Here is a 19,242-nt window from a genome sequence, read left to right as displayed (position 1 = left end):
TTAATAAGTGCAACTTATGGACTGTACACCCAAAACATCACCAACATATGGCCATTCCTACCCATGACAAGAACACCCTGGGTCATGTCTACAGTACAACCCCACATAGCAAAATTGGTATGGCCCGGATCTGGCCCACACAATGTGCTTACTCATGGCCCACATACCGCAAAGAATGACGGCCCTTTGGTGGCCCAGATCTGGTTTGCCAGAGGTGGCCCATACATGCTTCAAGACCACAACCCTCAATCCGTCTCCCCAAGAAAAGCCCAGCCACCTGCCTAAATGACTACAAACCAGTTGAACTCACTCCAATCATTGCAAAATGCTTTGAGAGAGTGGTGCTGGCCTACATCCAGAGAAACATCCCAGACACTCTGGATCCCCTGCAGTATGCCTACCGGGCCAAAGGGTCCACGCCAGATGCCATCGCTGCTGCCCTTCACTATTCCCTCTCCCATCTGGAAAACAAAGACTCATCCATCAGGGTACTTTTTGTTGATTACAGCTCCAATTTCAATACATTCATCCCTAACAAACTCACTCACAAGCTGGCAACAATCGACCCACACCCCACCCTCTGTGACTGGCTACAGGACTTTTTGACTGGCAGGCCCCAGTCCGCCAGGATCGGCACCAGGACTTCAGCCAGCATTATTACAAACACAGGCGTTCCACAGGGTTGCGTCTTCAGTCCCATTCTCTACACCCTGTACACCCATGACTGTGTCACATCCAACAAGGACAACACCATATTGAAGTTCGCAGAAGCAGCTTTAGATACCTGGGTGTCTACATCACTGAGGACCTCACCTGGTCACTGAACACCACACAGCTGGTCAAGAAGGCTCAACAGCGGCTGTACTTCCTGAGGAGGCTGAGGAAATTTGGTTCGTCGGGCAAGATCCTCAGCAGGTTCTACAGCTGCATTGTGGACAGCACATTGACCAGCTGCATCACTGCATGGTACGGCAGCACTACTGCTGTGGACCGCAAATGCCTGCAGAGAGTGATAACAACTGTGGAGAAGATCATCGGGACCCCGCTGCCCTCTCTGCAAAGCATCTACCATCACAGAGTCCAAAGGAGAGCTGCCTCCATTCTCAAAGACTTCACACACCCCCAACATAGACTGTTCACTCTTCTGCCCTTGAGACAAAGGTTTAGAAGTGTGAAATCCAGAACATTCCGACTCAACAATTCCTTCTTCCCCACTGCTATCAGACTCTTGGACAGCTGACCTATTTTTAACTATAATAATAATTTGTGCACATCAGGCACATTAAGCCAGCACATTAAGCTCATAGATATTTTGAACACACATCCATTTCAAGCTTAAATTTGTGTCTTTATTTATTTATACTGTTTTTATTTATCATTTCTATTTCCCTATATTAACCGGCATTTTTGTGTGGACAGCAAAGAAAGAATTCCATTGCACAGAGAAATGCTTTCTTAGCACATATGACAATAAATGCTTTGAATCCTTTAATGTGGTATAAATTAAATGTTTATCTTCAAACAAGCTTCAGCGTCAGCATCATCCACGCCTGCAGCTTCAGCTTCAGCATCAGTCTTGCCTGGTCCAGCCTCTGCGTCTTCATCCTCGCCATTGCCAGCAGTGCCAACACCTGCTCCAATGCCTGCAGCTTTCACACCATCACCGATAGCGTCACCATCCGCAGCTGTCACGCCGCCGTCTAGTCCAGCCTCTGCTGTCTCTACAACGCTGTCCGATCCAGATCGGCTTGAACCACCTCGCCTTTGCCGGCCACTTTCCAGGCCTTTAGCTGGATGTCATCGCCATCTGGGGGGGGGGCATTAAACAAGGTCGTCGCCACCACTGCCTTCCGCGTAGCCGGCCTCCAGTTCTTTCTAGTGTGACAGATATATGTTTTACTGCCCTACTTAAAAAAAAAAAAACCTAATACAAAAATATTTGAATTATTCTTTACTTGAGTAAAAGTACTAATAGTATACCAAAACTAAAAAAAATTTAAGTGAAAAACTCATGGAGAGGATTATAAAGAAAGCCTCTTTTGCACTCACCACTTCATTAGGTACACCTGTTCAGCTGCTTAAGTTAAATATCTATTCAGCAAATCATAATGCAGCAAATCAAAGCATTTAGGTACACATGGTCAAGACACCGGCTAAAGTTCAAACCAAGCATTGGAATGGGGAAGAAAGGAAATATAAGTGACTTGAACATGCCACAGTTGTCGGTGCTAGATGGGCTGGTCTGGGTGTTTCAGGAACTACTGAATTACTGGGGTTTTTCCCACACAATTATCTCTACGGTTAACTGACTTTACAGCTGAAAAAGAGGAGATATTCAGTGAGCAGAAGTTCAAATAACCTCACAGGCTCGTCTGTTTAGTGATCAGACAGAATGGCTGACTCCATTAAGAGCAAAGGAAAAGGAGTGCGCATATATTTTAATGATGACCAGTGTACATCTACAGACATTATCACCATGCACTGAACTCCTGATATTGGATATCTGGTACTGAAATGCTGACCATTCTACCCACCAAGAGAGTTTCGTGCGGTCTTAATCACAGCTCTTTATGTTCCACTACAAGCTAATACTAAGTTAGCTCTGCATGATACCATTAACAACTGGCTGAGCAAATATCCAGAAGTAGGTGTGATTGTAGAAAGAGACTTTAATTAGGCATAGTGAAAGACTGTAATGCCCAAACTGTATAACAATATACATTTCTGAAAAACGGGAAAAGAATATGACGATCAGGTTTACACCAGCATCCTAGCAGCATATAAAGCTGTCCTATCTTGACACCCTAGCCTCCCTGACCATCTCATCTTGAATTAAGTCCATCATATAGACCTCTATAGACCATGGCCAGCTGTACAAACTGTCCAAGCCTGGAGAGAAGAATCCATTTTACCGCAGCAGGACTGATTTGAAAAGACAGACTGAGTGTTGTCTGTACAGCGCTTGAAGAACACAGCTCTTCTATTCTGGCATGTGTAGCCTTCTCTACTGACAGCTCAGACGCCGCGCCTTGTTGTCGAGGCATAATTTTTGGTTTGGGAACACTGATGGTCTTAACCACCAAGATCATCCATATTCCAAGACCAAAAATGATTGCTCGAGAGCAAGGCAAGGCCTCAAAGTTGGCTTACAGTAATGCCCAAAGAGAGCTAACGAATAGTATTAAAAAAGACAAATATCCTGGGAGGAGCCTGACTTATTTTAAGGTGCTGAACCAACTTGCAGTTGTGTTCACTAAGATCTTTAACCTGTCCCTGTGAGAAGTTGTATATGGTACTATTGTCCCCATGCCCAAGGAACAAGGAAGCAGTCAGGTGTCTCAGTGATCATTGCCTGTTACTTTGACATTGTGGTGGACCACTGGAGGGCTCCAATCACACAGTTTACAGGAAGTGTTGTTGCTGTGTTTTGAAGGTAAAAGTATTCAGTTGTGTGGTGATGAGCAATAAAGGAAGTGTTAATCGAGAGCTCTGGTGCCGTCTGTGTTTATGTGTTTGCGATCGTGGCTCAAGAGTTGGCAGTTTGTCTTGTAATTGGAAGGTTGCCGGTTTGAGCCACGGCTCCGACAGTCTCAGTCGTTGTGTCCTTGGGCAATACACTTCATCCGTTGCCTACTAGTGGTGGTCAGAGGGCCCGGTGGCGCCAGTGTCCAGCAGCCTCGCCTCTGTCAGTGCGCCCCAGGCCGGCTGTGGCTACAATGTAGCTTGCCATCACCAGTGTGTTAATGTGTGTGTGAATGGGTGGATGACTGAATCTCAGGCCTGGGTGGCGGTACGGCTCTCGAACTGATGGAGCACATGCTATCCTTGGGCCGCAGCTCATCGCAGCTAATGGCTTTCCCATTGTAACATTCAGGAAAAGGTTGGTGACTGTTTGTTTTCATGCTGGGATTTCCAGTGAAGCTTTGTTGTTGCCGCTAGCTCTGTGCCTATTTTGGGCGCCGATTGTCTTTGTGCCCATGGACTGCTGGTCGATGTCTCTAACAGATGCTTAATCGATGCCCTGTGCTTCTCTTCAATACCCTGTTTCACTTGGGCCATTGAGCCCCTGAATCAGGCTAATTTAGTGACTTTGGGGAATGTTTTTCAGCGTTTGTTTTTTGAGTTTCCTTCACTGACTGTTCCGAATTTCTCGAACATGGCAATGGTGTTTGCGCATGCACACTGCCTCGACCCTGCGAAACTGTCCGTCGCTCGGGAGGAGTTTGCGGCCATGGAGCGCCTTGGCATTGTACAGTCCTCGAATAGTGCCTGGGCCTCTCCGCTACACATGGTGCCCAAATCAGATGGTTGGTGGTGGTTGTGCGGGGATTTTTGCCATTTGAATAATGTCACGGAGAACGACCGTTACCCCATTCCCCATATCCAAGAATTTTCCACACACCTTGCCAGCACCTCGATTTTTTTCTAAAATTGACTTGGTGCAGGGGTATCACCAGGTTCCTGTGCCGAAGACGTTCCCAAAACTGCTGTAATTACCCCTTTCGACCTGTTTGAGTTTTAGCGCATGGCGTTCGGCCCGAAAGGCGCTGCCTAGACTTTTCAGCGGTTGATGGACTCTGTGTTGTGCGGCCTGCCTTTCGACTTCATGTACCTTAACGAAATATTGGTGGCCAGCTGTTCTGAGAGTCAGCACACGTCCCATCTGCGTCAGGATTTTCAGTGCTTGGCGGCACACAGCCTGATTGTAAACCTTCCAAGTGCCAGTTCAGGTTGCCCGTTCTGGATTTCCTGGGGTGCCACATTTCCGCTGAAAGTGTGGATTCGTGTCCCATGTCGGTGAAAACGGTGCAGGAGTTCTTGGGGATGATCAGTTTCTACAACTGCTATTTTGTAATACAGCACTGTTGGGGTTTTTTTTTTTTTTTTTGAGCAGACAGCTAGGAAATTAGACAATGGGGATCAAAGGAATATCTAAAGGAGAAACCCATGCAACAAATCTGGTTTTACCTGGTTAAATATAGCCTCGGAGAGACATTGCAGATAAAACAGCTCTTAAAACATTTTAGTCAAAAGCCTCTTAGGCTTACCTACCTCATACCTGACTCCTGTGGTGAAGTTACTACTGCCCTGATACAAACCAAGGCCTTCACAAGGAATTACTGTGAGTACTCAAGATGAGAAATGTCTCTTGTTATATACAGTAGACCTTATTAATTACATTTTTGGGATCACTCGGGAACATAGCATATTAATTGTAAGATATGTAATGGATACAAAAATGGGCACTTGTGCAAAAGTGTGAAAATAAAACACATTTACTTTGGGTAGTTAGCTAGCTTAAACACAATTCACATTTTAACAAATTATATAAAATATAAAATAAAGGGAAAAATCATTATGAAACAAGCTGCTGTGGCTCTGCTTAAGAACTGTGACATATAATAGTACTATTGGGTATTCAAAAGGCAACTGGAAATATGTCTTTACACTGACACACTGAATAGGAACTTATATTATTTAGTATAATCCAAATAATATAAGTCTCTGTCAGTGCGCCCCAGGGCAGCTGTGGCTACAATGTAGCTTGCCATCACCAGTGTGTGAATGTGTGTGTGAATGGGTGGATGACTGGATGTGTAAGGCGCGTTGGGGTCCTTAGGGACTAGTAAAGCGCTATACAAGTACAGGCCATTTACCATAATCTAGAAGAACAAAAAAAACATGTTACATGTCTGAGTCATGACCCGTGAGCTGGTGGCCTGAAAGAAATGCTTCATCTGGTTTTGCAAGATATTAATGCACATTATCCATGCTTGGGTAAATGGTTCAGAACAAAGCTTCAGCAGGAAAGAAAATGAAACTCAAAGTACATTTGAAAAAGTAATGAAAGGCTAAAGACATTACAAACACACCAAGGCGTATCGGCTTACATCTTTTGGCATGTTGAAAAACAAAGACACAAACAGTAATTATAGAGTAATTATAACTTCACTCACCACAGGTGTGCAGCTCTGATTACAGGCACCATTGTCTGTCACTTGCAGAAGCAATGACGAGTTATGCATTTGCCCAGTCTTTAAGGCCAGTAGGAATAGAACTGAGTACATTTATACCCAGAAAATTGTGCCATTTAGAATTTAATGACATCAACATGACTCAGAAAAGATAGGACAAAGCCATGTTTGCCCCTGTGTAGCACTATTCTATGAAACAACATCCTGTAAATGTCTGGGAGTTATAGAGACCAGACATTTTACCAGACAGAGACCTGGAATGTTGGAAGAGGAATGTTATCTCATTCCTAGAAGGCAGAAACTGAACTCAAAGAGAACCACATAAACCAGAGACAATAAATTTAAAAAGTAATGAGGTAAGTGGAAACTGGTGCAGAACACAGGTAATCTAAAAACTAATCACAGAGGACATGACAATGGAAACAGAACTAAAGCTTCAGTGAAAAAGACTATCAAGGCAAAACAGGGAGTAAATTAACACAATGAACTTGACACAGATGGGAAAGGCTAACAAGAATAAGATACTAAACCAGATAACCTAAAGCAGAATGCTTCAGCATGAACTGAAACAGTTTCTTGAAAAAAGTTTCTTAGTAAAGTCTCGATTAAATAACCATGAACAATCAAACTAAGAACTAGAAATGGCACGATACCACTTTTTTATGTCCGATACCGATACCGATATCATAAATTTGGATATCGGCTGATACTGATATGAATCCGATATAGTGTGTTTTTTAATCAATAAAACTGTTTTTTTAATATCTTGCTGCATTTTGTATAAGTTCATACTCAAATTTAAAAAACAAACAAACACTAAAGCTATTCTGTTATACCTGTATGCAAAAAATACACTGCACCCAAAATATTTCATAGTTCAGCAATACTGATCAATCTAATAAACTTAAACCTACTCCATCTTCCCTATTCTGGTATTTTAAAGAGTAAGCAACCTAACTAATAGGGTTGGAAACTCCCAGCAAAAAAAATAGGGAACCACCCCCCACCGCATGATGCTGCTGTTGTTCAGCCGCTGGTTTCCTTTTTCTGGCGCGAAGTGGGCGATAAAAAACAACAGAGACGGACTCGTGACAGAAAAGCCGATCAGCTGATCATTGATCAGTTTCATGATTGAAGTAGCAGCAGGAGAGGGAGAGAGAGAGAGGCAGTCGCTCCATATATCGGTTGTTAAGCTTAACGCTGGAATGCTTTACAAACATTCAGAGATGAACTTACACACTTGCTTTACTTCTCTCTGGGATAACCTTCTCGGAGATGAAATGCCAGTTTGGTAGCGAGGCTACAAATACTCAACCAGACCGCTGACAGGTCTCACACGCCACAGCCGCCTACGGTTATGAACCGAGTTATGCCATGTGGCAAGTTTTGTGAGGTGCTTTTTTGATATTTAATGGATCGGATTACATTTTTTTATTTCTCTCCGATATCCGATCCAGTAATTTAGGTCAGTATCGGACCGATACCGATACGTAATATCAGATTGGTCCATCTCTACTAAGAACCAAAGGGAATATTAAATAATAAAGAAGAATTTCAAATGTCAACAAAATGAAAGAGTCCAGGATCATGACACTGGATAGAGGCATACAGTATATTTCTTTAAAATCCTTGAGAACTGATAGTGCCTTTCAGATATCTAAGCTCCTCATACTATCCAATCTTTAGGTCTGACATCACTGGCTCCAAAGTCAAACAAACACTACAACATTACTGAGAGTTAAAAACTGTCTAAATTCTTTTATCTTTAATAGAATTATCAGTGTGGAGGTTCTACCAGGTGTAACAATTAAGTTTAGCATCCAGGCATCCATGAAAATAGAATTTATCAAGTTAAACAGAGTTAGAAGTTAGCAGGGAGTTACCTTGCTAATTTCCACCTTAACATAATATACCATGTTCTGACTGAGGAATTCCTGAAAAAAAATTATGATATTCCCATATGCAATGTTCAGTATTGAGCTGGCAGTTTAAGTAATAGATCAAGCTGTTAAAGTCCTCTGTACTAACCGGAACTGTTGGAGGTAAAAGCACACAAAAGCAAACATAAATACACAAAATAGCTTGACAGAAAATCCTTTAACACTATCTAATTATGTTTCCTATTAATAATGAAGCATATAAATGCTAAGACTTGGCAGAAACCCAGAAAAGAGCTAAAAGTAGAGTAGATGTTGTTCTTCTATTCATCAAATGGCCAGAAACACATCCTATATTCAAAATCTTATTTGCTAAAACGCTTCTCATGCCTGCTTTATGTATATTATTTTAATATTTTTTTTCCACATTGTGCAATTTCAGCTATGACAAGCCTTATGGAAGGCAACATTCCATATGAATGGAAAAGACTATTCATTTGATCAGCATGGCGACCTCAACTCTGGATATGATATCATCCTATGGAGGCAGATACAAGATTTTTTGGATGTGCGCGACATCGTAGCTCATTACAGTATAGAGCAAGAGAGCCTGTCTTTTACCTCACAGGAAACAAGACAAGCTATCAGCAGTCAGATAGTAAGTATTTCCCTCCACTGGCAAGTTATTTGATTTTTCCAATATTCATTCATGGTTATTATTTTCAGGTTATCTATAGTCCATGTTAGCAGGATTTGTCATCAATATTGGACTGACTTGGAAAAAAAGGGGGGCTGAATTTCACCAACTCTGGTGATTTGCTGCATGCTACTCTATTGTTTTGCTGAGACTGTAATATGCCATCCTTAGTTAAATCTCTTGACAGCTGCTCTGATCATCGCCATTTTGTGAATGGTCCATCCCACTTAAAATTAAAGGTAGTACCATTAGACTTAGGCTACGTTCACACTGCAGGCGAAAGTGCATCAAATCCGACTTTTTTGACCCTATGCGACCCATATCCGATCATGGTTTGACAGTGTGAAAAGCACAAATCCGATCTGGGTCACTTTCGTACGTGGTACTGAATCCGATACATATCTGATGTTTTAGAAAGCGGCTGCTGTTTGAATGGTCATGTCGCATTAAATCCGTCTTCTACGTCACTGACACAAGACAGACGCCAATTATCAGCACTGGAGAAGACATTGCGAACGCTTGCTGGCCATCCAGTGAAACTGTTTGGAAGACAACGTTGGAGAAACGTGAACATTTCATTTGTACTGTATAATCTGCAGATTCTGACAGAAATCTGCGACTATCCTTTGAAGCACCGCTCCTCTCTAAAACAGCAATAAAGATAATTATTAGGCCATATCTAAATGACAAAGTAACTTAGAGCAAAATTGGGAAACGTAAAGTCCGAAACAAGTCTTTATATTAATGTCAATCAGTCAAACAATACTGTTTGGTCTGGGTCTAAACAGAGCGCGTTGTGTGTGACGTCTCCTTTTGCGTCTTCTTCTTTTGGGGGCCGCTTTGAGCGTTCACACTAGAGCACGTTTGCTGTCACATTTTATTTGTAGTGTGAACAAGCGCACAAAAAAATCAGATTTGATCAAAAATTCGGAATTGAGCATTAAAACCTGCAGTGTGAACGTAGCCATTGTTGCACGCTATATTCAGGGCTACTTGTTGGCTACCTTTTAGCATGCTAACATTTTGTTTGTGTAAGACGTAGCACAACTCCAACATTACGACAAGCAAACAGATTTAAATTGACAGTCTGTTATAATTCTGTTTTATTTTTAATACAGGGGTATCAGCTGGGTGTACATCAAGTGCTTTGATTGTCAGCGTTGTGCAAACATGTGTTGCACTGTTTTCATTTTGATGTGGTGAGACGAAATACCTAATGGGAAAGTAAATCAATTTGCAAATAAGTACAGCAATCCCTTTTAGAGATGATGTCATGTTGAAATACATATAATAAATCTGAGTATATGTTATGGTTAAATGGTGCAGAGGTAATGTAATTACCAGATCAACAACAGATTGTCAGTTTATGAAGACCAAGGCTGCCCACGTTAGTAAAATAAATTAATAACATATGGTTTATTAGAATAAACACATTGATAGATCTGAATATTAATCTAAAACTGAGCTTTACTTAAGAATTATCTACTCCTGAATCTGGTCTCTGCATAGTACAGTGCATCATCTCTTAGTTGAAAGAAACCCATAAACACTTTGCATCTGGTTGCATTATTTTTTTTCCAAGTTTCCTCAATTTCCTTCTTTATTTGTGTAATTGGCACCGAGATATTTGGTTATATGAAAATAATTGTGATTTTGTTCTAGAGTCATGATATTGTCATAATTATCCAGGCTTTCTAAGAAATGTGTAGTGAAACTAGTGTTCAGTCCACTGAATAGATCTATGAATGTGACTGATAGCGTCATGCTTCTGTTTAACTTCCACTTTACTGTGTGTCGGTTGCGTAATGTGGTTTCTTGTCTCATTAAAAAAATTACTTTGATTTCACAATTTTGAAAAGCAAATTATGACTTTTATCATTTCAAACAATATTATGATTTTCCATAATTCCCTGTGGCCACCTTGCCTCAGTTTTTTTTCTTTAAACCAAAGTTATTCTCGCTGTTGTACAATTCCACTCCAAGTCTTTCCCACTGAACGTCTTATACAATGTGAACCTTTACTTAAATGCGTTCAGTTTTATGTATGGTGAGATTGTGTATAGGCTACTTAATAAAGAAAAAAGTCTTGGATTATGTAGTATAAGTTCTACCATCAGAATCTTTATTTCCTATACAGTATCAAACATGTGCATTCAATGACTTCGTGATATTGCCCAAATTCTTCCTCTTTTTTTTTTTTTTTACTACAGATGTATTTTTGTTGTATTTAATGAAGTAGTTCTGTGTTTCTAAGAAATTTAGCATTTTTAAAAAAAGCATTGCCCTCTAAAATATACAATAGCGCAGTAGCATTGTGAAGTAATAAAAATTTCAAATGTAGCACAAGTACCTCAGAACTACAGTTGAAGACAGAAGTAGAAGTCAACAAAGAGCAGTAAACTGAGGCTACAGTGACTAATCGTAAATGCAAGTGGGTGACACCTTTTTGCCATTTAGGAGTGTTAAGATATATTTGTACATATATGTGTACAAATATGACATAATAATGCTGAGGAATTATTGTGTGAAACTTTTTAATGGGGTGGCGTGGTGGAACAGTGGTTGGCATTGCTGTCTCACATCAAGAAAGTCCAGGGTTTGAATCCGGGCTGGGGCCTTTCTGTGTAAAATTTGCATGTCATCCATGTGTTTGCATGGCTTCAATCCAGTGATATGTATGGGGGAAGATTAATTGGTGATTCTGAATTGGGCAAAGGTGTAATTGTGAGCATGAACAGCTGTCCACCTTTCTGGGTTAGAACTACAACAGCCTGGTGACCTGTACAGGTTCTACCCTGCCTCTTGCTCCATGTCAGCTGGGATGGGCTCTCGCTCAGGTGTCCCTGAAGAAAAGTGGAAGGCAATTGATGTGTAAGCACAAAATTATACATTCTCTAATTCAAACCAACTACAGCTGTCAAATCAATGTAGTTAAGTACAGAAATATAAAAACCTATATGAATTTGACACTACTTTATATAACAAAGTTTTACTTGTAATAATATAATAAAAATCTCAAATGTTTTGTGGGGACAACAAAGTCAGAAAAGCAGCCAACAGACACCAGGCAGGGCATGTAAACAAGTAAGAAAACTTTTGATTTGCAGACATACATGGCGGCTAATATATCAGAGCCTTTTTGCTTCCTTTGACTGCTATAGAATAATTTTTAATCCTCCTGGGAAAATACCTGGTATTGTCTTGCTAAGTATCAGATGCATAATATGTCAGTATTACATAACAGTACAACCACTGATAATACTTAGACTCAATTGTAACCAGAGTTGTCAAAGTGGATATATGTTGTGTAACAAAACTACAGCTGCTATAGTCCGAATAATTCATAAATCACTTGTTTTTTATAGCTCACAACTGTGAAACCTGTCAAAAATAATTACCAGGAAAAGTAAGTAAAGTAAATGGAAAGTAAAAGGACATCCCATTTCTCAGTGACATCGAACCCCATGTGACCAAAAAAAGAAAAGAAAAGAAAAAAAATGAAAGAACTGATAGTATTTCAAGTTCAAGAACTTTAACCACACCTCTGTCTTTTGCAGGAATGCTGAAGAGATACACACAAATTATTTTTCAGAGCAAGTTTTTGAAGATTCACTCATTTACACTCATAAGAAGCACACGGGGAAGATGAAAAATTCTTTCAGCATCTTTCTTGCAGTTTTATCACATCACTTTTCTGGTACAAAATGCTCCAATGAAGCCACAGCAGACGGTGACATCATTATCGGAGGATTGTTCCCGATTCATGAAAGCGTTACTGTTACTGTGAATGATGATGGCCGTGAAAACCGGACATGTGACAGGTAATAAACATACACAACTGATCATTGTACACATTTTATTAGGGTATATTTATATATAATATATCTGATTGTGTTGTACAGATTTAGCACAGCTCGTCTGGTCCACTCTCTGATAATGGTGCACGCACTGGAGGAGATAAATCAGGAGCGAGAGTTGGGAAACCTCACCTTGGGATACCTCATACTTGACTCCTGTGGGGACGTTACTACTGCCCTGATACAAACCCAGGCCTTCATGATGAGAAACAGTGAGTTCTCTCGGGGATAGAAATCTGCCTTGTTATTTGAGAATCATTTTTGACACGCAATAGTTCTTACTAATTGAATTTTCTTTGGAGATCATCATGGGAACATAGCACATCAACTAAGAGAGATAATGGATACTAAATTAGGCATTTGTGAACATTTTCTTAAAAGTTGTACATTTATATTTATATTGGTAACTGGTAATTATGGGACCGTGCATTTCAGGTAATTTTACAGAATCAGCAGGAAGTAATGTAGTAGTGTAACGAATAGTGTAGCAAATTACTTTCTCTGGCTTGTAATTAAGTGTTGTTCTAAATTACTTTTAACAAAAGTAAAGATTTATACATTCTTTGTCTGTGTATTCTCTTAAGTTACTCAATGTGAATAATGTATTTGGAATACTTTGGATTACTTGATATATTGTCATGCTTTTTAGCTTGTTAGCTGGCGTTAGCTGAGGTTAGTTCAGAGACCGCAGACTATTAGACTTGATGGATAGTATTAACAACCTGCTAGCTGCAAATAATCATGTGCAGTTCTGAAAGGAATACCAACTAGATTTTGAAATCTTAATATAAAATTAGTAACAGTAGGGTGGACATTAGGTAAGACAGCACTTCTTGCAGTGATCTGATATAGAAAACAATGTCTGTATCAGTAAAATGTTTTCTTTCTGCAGGTTGTCATGCAGCCTGTAATCCAGCCTTCAGTAATAGTAATAAATCACACAGCAATAGTACATCGAAGATACTGAAGTGGCACATAACCCAGGTAGCTACCACAACTATGACAAGGTAGTTGCAGTAGGGTAATGTTAGTTTTTAAAAAAGAACTTACTTCCAGGTGTTTCTTTAGGTTGGAGTATTTTCATGCTGAGAGCAGCTTGGTTGCTGGCAGACAGAGTTTGCATTGCACTCTCAGATTACATCCATTCCTTTCTTTGTGAAGTGGTGTTGGAATTTCCAAGTAAGAAATCCATCCCTGCCTGTGCACTGCTGGCTCTGTTGTGTTGGCTCTGGGTTCATTGTGTAACTGACGCCACCAAAATTAACAAGGCGCTTACATTAGAGCCTCTTGTTGCGTGTTTTGTTTGGATTTCCGGCAATATGTGGAATTACCAAAATTAGAGAAGGGATAGCCTAACATATGAAACAGAAAAGACCGCCGTGCAATCATGTATTTCAACAAAGTAGCTGTATTTTAATTATGACTTATTTGAGCAGTAACTGTAACTGAATACAGTTACTCATATTTTGTATTTTAAATATGTAACACCAGTACATGTATTCCATTAGTCCTCAACACTGTGTGTGTATCAGTTTAAATGAAGGTAATAGTATCAGTTAATTCATTTGTAGGTAATAATCGCCAAGCTTGTGCACAGCAATCCTCTCCACCTGTCCTAGTTGTCATTGGTGATTACTACTCAGAGATATCCATAAGCGTTACAGGTCAGCTCCATCTGGAGTACATCCCTGAGGTATGACCGACTTCTGAGGTTATGTTACCTAACCCTAAATGTAAAATCAATTGTACAAACATTAGCAGCTAATATTTGGATGATACATTTTGCATTCATGGATATGATGAACAGCAAAAAAAGACAACAAAAACGCAAATAGTATAGCTTAGCAACAAGAATTGAAAATAGGTGAAACAGACACACTTAGTCTAAAAATGAATGATATATGTGTACAGACAGAATATGAAATGTTTGTTTCACTTCATAATGTTTTGTGATATTTTCCACAGATAAGTTACGGTGCAACTTCTGGTTTCCTGAGTGATAAAACCCGTTTTCCAAGCTTTATGAGGACCGTACCACAAGATGATCACCAAGCTTGTGCCATTGCCCAGATTCTTGATCATTACGGTTGGACTTGGGTCGGTGTGGTAGCAACTGATAGTGAATACGGTCGCTATATAACTGAACGCCTCTGGCATCATGCAACCAAAAAAGGCATCTGCTTCGCCTTTGTCTCTGTTCTTCCAGATGCTTTAAATGATGAATTGCTTGAAGAGAAAATTAACTCTACAATCAAAAGCATCATAGATAATAGAAATGTTAGTGTTATTATTTCCTTTGTCAAAGCTTACTGTATGATAGATATTTTTGGGAAACTTCTCAAATATCCTCAAGCCAGAGGGAAAGTTTGGTTGGCCAGTGATATTTGGTCACAGTCACCTGAAGTACTGAGTTCTCAGAACTACAAATTGAGTGACATAGGAACAATCTTTGGGATCACTCTTAAATCTGGAAACACAACCAAGTTTGAGCGATATCTCGATGACCTTGATGAAAATCCCAACCACCACGAGAACAACACATTTTTGTCTAATTTTTTAAATGAGCATGGGACGAATTCATCAGAAGAGTTAAAGAAGTTGATATATCCATATGCTGTGTTCAGTATTGAGCTGGCAGTTAAAGCAATAGCTCAAGCTGTTAAAGACCTCTGTACTAACCGGAACTGTAAAAGACAGCCCTTACAGCCATTGGAGGTAAAAGCACAGAAACACATAAACACATACAGCACAGCATATTAGAAAATCTTTCAATACTAAGAAACTATATTCATTATTTTCTATTAATACTGAAGCACATAAATGATCCACAGAGGCGTGTCAGGTCTCACAGAGGACCTGACTTACCCATTAGTATTGAAACATCACCAATCTTCTAACTATATTCTAAATATATAATTCTATAGGTGCTATAGACATGAAATTCTTTCCATAATTCATAATCCAATTCCATGAATTAACTTATGTGTAATAATGAGAAATGACACAGGAATAAAATATTGAACACGCTTACTGAGATTTCTTTAATACTTCGTACAAAAGCCTTCATCGGTGATGACAGTTTGTATGGAGTCTAGTCGCATGCATTGCTCAGGTGAGATTTTGGCCCATTCTTCCACACCAGTTAAATCCTGGAGGTTCAGTGAACTCTGAGCTTTAGTTCTTTCCATTGATTTTCAACTGGATTCAGGTCAGGTCATTTTAGCACCTTTTTTTTCTGAAACCTCTGTAATTATTTTCTCCAAGCCATCAAGTTGTCCCCATTTCAAGAGTGCCCAAAGAAGTACTACTGTTAATGTTTATTCTTAAACATGATCAATTATTAATCGGCTATGTACCACAGGCCTTCAAATTGTTACTTAAAAAGTCATCATGTGACCCAGCTGTCTTAGCTAATTATAGGTCAATCTCCAGCCTTCCTTTTATTTCTATAAAGAGTATTTGTAAAACAGCCGAAAGATCTTCTGCAGAGAATTGGTTTGTTTGAAGAGTTTCAGACAGGTTTCAGAGCTCATCATAGTACAGAAAGAGCTTTAGTGAAGGTTACAAATGATCTTCTTATGGCCTCTGACAGTGGAGCCATTTCTGTGATTGTTTTGCTACACCTCAGTGCAGCATCTCACACTGCTGTCCATAATATTTTATTGCAGCAATTGAAGCGTGCTGTAGATATTGAAGATGCTGTGCTGCAGTGGTTTGAATCATATCTTTCTAATCTAATAGAGTCCATTATGTTCATCTAAATGGAAAGTCCTCTTCACACACTAAGCTTAATTATGGAGTTCCACAGGGCTCCATGCTAAGACCAATTTTGTTTACATTATACATGCTTCTCTTAGACAGTATCATTAGAAGGCATAGCATACATTTTCAATGCTATGCAGATGACACCCAACTTTATCTATCCATGAAGCCAGATAACACACACCTATTAGTTAAACTGCAGGAATGCCAGGAAAGACATGAGGACCTAAATGAGCTCTCATTTTCTGCTTCTAAATTCAGATAAAACTTAGGTTATTGTACTCAGCCATAAAAAAAGAAATGGCATTGAAATATTGTACCTAACCAGATGCTTACTCTGGATGGCATTACCTTGGCCACCAGCAACACTGTGAGGATTCTTTGAGTCATTTTTGACCATGATATTACCTTCAATGTGAATATTAAACAAATATGTAGGACTGCTTTCTTCCATTTGTACAATATCGCTAAAATTAGAAATATCCTGTTTCAGACTGAAGCTGAAAAACTAGTTTATGCATTTATTGCTTCTAGGCAGGATTTCCAAACAAACTACCTGAAAAGTCTTTAGTTGATCCAAAATGACAAAGCAAGAGTACTAACAGGAACAGAAAGAGAGACCATATTTCTGTCTTTCTATATATATGTTAAATCCAGAACTGAATTCACATTCTTGAATAATCAGGTCGCATCTTCTCGTAATGACTTTATAGTACTGTAGCCCCCGATTAGAGCACTAGATTTCATTTCTTTGCACGTGTTGATTGGATGAGTTGTTACATCTGGTGAGAATTCCATGTAAATAGCACCTTTAGAAATATATTTAATTTGTAAACTAGTTGCATGTTCAATACTTATTTTACCCACTGTATATTTTTGTGTATATGTATTGTACTAGATATTGAACAAGTGGCCAGAAACACAATCCACGATAAATGTTAATTTTTCTAACCGCTACAGGTAAATTATTTTTAATTTGTGTTTTCAAAACTTCAGCTACGAAGAGCTTTACGGAAGGCAACGTTCTACATGGAGGAAAAAAGTTATTCATTTGATCACCATGGTGACCTCAACTCTGGATATGATATCATCCTGTGGAAGCAGACTCAAGATTCTCTAGATGTGAACAACATTTTAGCCTATTACAGTATAGAACACCAGAATCTGACTTTCACCTCACAGGAAACACAACAGGCTCTTCAGAGACACATAGTAAGTGTTTACCTTTCACAGGTTATTTTACTCTTTAACTCTTTTATTACACTATTATTTTATCATTGGTACTGGGTTCCATTATAATAGCAAATATTGATATGCTAACATGCTAACTTAAGAGTTTGCACATGGCAAAAACTGCCATCATTGAGACTTTAGTCTCTTTTTCTGTTGATAATGTATATGTTAGTGTGTAAAAACATGCAAACCCTTGTGTCTAAGAACAGATGGTATATGCCACACTGATTTAAAAATAAAAGGGTGGGGGTGGGGTGGGGTATGATTACATATGGTCAGTAAATAAAATTGACGGCCATGATGGTGATTCTTTCCTCTATAAGGGAAATGTGACTTCCAGGTGCACAGACAGCTGTAGGCCTGGCTACAGGAAGACTTCAGTTACAGGCCAGCCTGGTTGCTGCTATCAGTGTGAACCCTGTGCTGAGAACCAATATTCCAACTCCAATGGTGTGTATTACAAAAACAACTCCTAACTCCATTTGTGTTGCAAACTGCAAAATATTATGAAAACAAGTGTTTTGAAATGCTTATATTACACAGTCTGTTGCATTGACAGCTCAAGGAATTTGAATCCAAGTTAAATATTCTCATGACCTTTTGTCCTCTGTTTCCAGATTCGGAGACATGCCATCCTTGCAAAGAAAACTATTACTCCAAAAACACCAGTTCAGTGTGTTTACCCAGAAAAACTGATTTTCTGAAATGGGGTGATGTATATCTTATTGTGCTGCTGTCTTTTACTTCTTTAGGAGCAGTGCTTACCATTGTTGTTGGGATCATCTTCATTGCACACTGGAATACCCCTGTTGTGCGCTCATCTGTTGGCCCAATCAGCATCATTCTCCTCCTCTCCCTTATGATCACATTTACTAGTGTTATATTATTTGGTGGTCCACCCAATAGCTATCAGTGTCAAGCACGGCAGGTGGTGTTTGGCTTGAGTTTTACCTTGTGTGTCTCCTGCATCATGGTCAAGTCCTTTAAGATCGTCTTAGCCTTTGAGTTTAACCCGGTCATTCAAAGTGTGCTGAAGAAGCTCTACAAGCCTTACCTCATTATTGCAGTCTGCATGGCAGGTCAAGTGGTTATTGTCACCATGTGGCTTGTACACGGTCCTCCATACATTGACTCAGAGATCACACAGGACAACATGAAACTGATGTTTTGTAATGAGAAACTAATTCCTGCATTTGGAGCCATGCTAGTCTATATTGGCCTGTTGGCTCTCATCTGCTTTGGTGTTGCTTTTAAGGGACGAAAGTTGCCTGACTGTTACAATGATGCAAAGTTCATCACTTTTGCAATGCTCATTTACTTCATCTCCTGGATCATGTTTGGCCCAGTCTATGTCAATGTCACAGGCAAATATCTTCCAGCAGTGGAGATGATCGTTATCCTCATCTCATGCTACGGCATCTTGTTTTGTCAATTTTTCACAAAGTGCTACATAATTTTGTGTAAGAAGGAAGCAAACACAGAGAAAGCGTTCCGTTGCAATATTAGGAATTATTCCATGGATCACAAAGGCAGTGAGGATGAGCTGTCATCCAACAGAGTTGAAAACCCTACTTTATCTGCATCAGTTGAGTCACAGGATAACTGGAATTCAGTCACACCGCCCTGTGTTTCCTCAAACTCTCTCTTTCCAGTCTCAAACTCATGGAATAATGTCCTTGAAAACAACCTGAAATCCACTAAGAAGACCCTACAGAGATACAATAGCTTACCACCATCACTAATCAAATGATTCACAATAGTTAAAAAGGTATTCAAACAATTGGAGTGTAAAGGGGACTAAATATTAGAGTCTATGCATTTTTAAGTCTTTAAAGTTGTTT

At 39.6% G+C, this 19,242-nt stretch overlaps 1 protein-coding gene across 1 annotated transcript; it reads left to right on the top strand.

Moving 5' to 3' along the window:
• Positions 1-4,156: 4,156 nt before the first annotated feature.
• LOC101467649 (G protein-coupled receptor, class C, group 6, member A) lies at positions 4,157-19,151 on the top strand. Its single transcript, XM_076874539.1, has 6 exons — positions 4,157-4,307; positions 13,978-14,099; positions 14,372-14,534; positions 14,991-15,121; positions 17,165-17,315; positions 18,019-19,151. The coding sequence occupies exons 1-6, from the start codon at positions 4,157-4,159 to the stop codon at positions 19,149-19,151; spliced, it is 1,851 nt and encodes a 616-aa protein (XP_076730654.1).
• Positions 19,152-19,242: the final 91 nt, after the last annotated feature.

Source organism: Maylandia zebra, linkage group LG15, assembly GCF_041146795.1.
Source record: "Maylandia zebra isolate NMK-2024a linkage group LG15, Mzebra_GT3a, whole genome shotgun sequence".
NCBI lineage: Eukaryota > Metazoa > Chordata > Actinopteri > Cichliformes > Cichlidae > Maylandia > Maylandia zebra.
The sequence above is the reverse complement of the archived record's forward strand: the minus strand, read 5'-3'. Positions and strand labels throughout refer to the sequence as shown.

Excerpts from the sequence above, each read along its gene's own strand:
- LOC101467649 (XM_076874539.1), top strand. The coding sequence starts at position 4,157 with ATGGCAATGGTGTTTGCGCATGCACACTGCCTCGACCCTGCGAAACTG. Across the intron at positions 4,308-13,977 it reads CATGGTGCCCAAATCAGATG|GTAATAATCGCCAAGCTTGT; the intron begins GTTGGTGGTGGT and ends ATTCATTTGTAG. Across the intron at positions 15,122-17,164 it reads AGCCCTTACAGCCATTGGAG|CTACGAAGAGCTTTACGGAA; the intron begins GTAAAAGCACAG and ends TCAAAACTTCAG.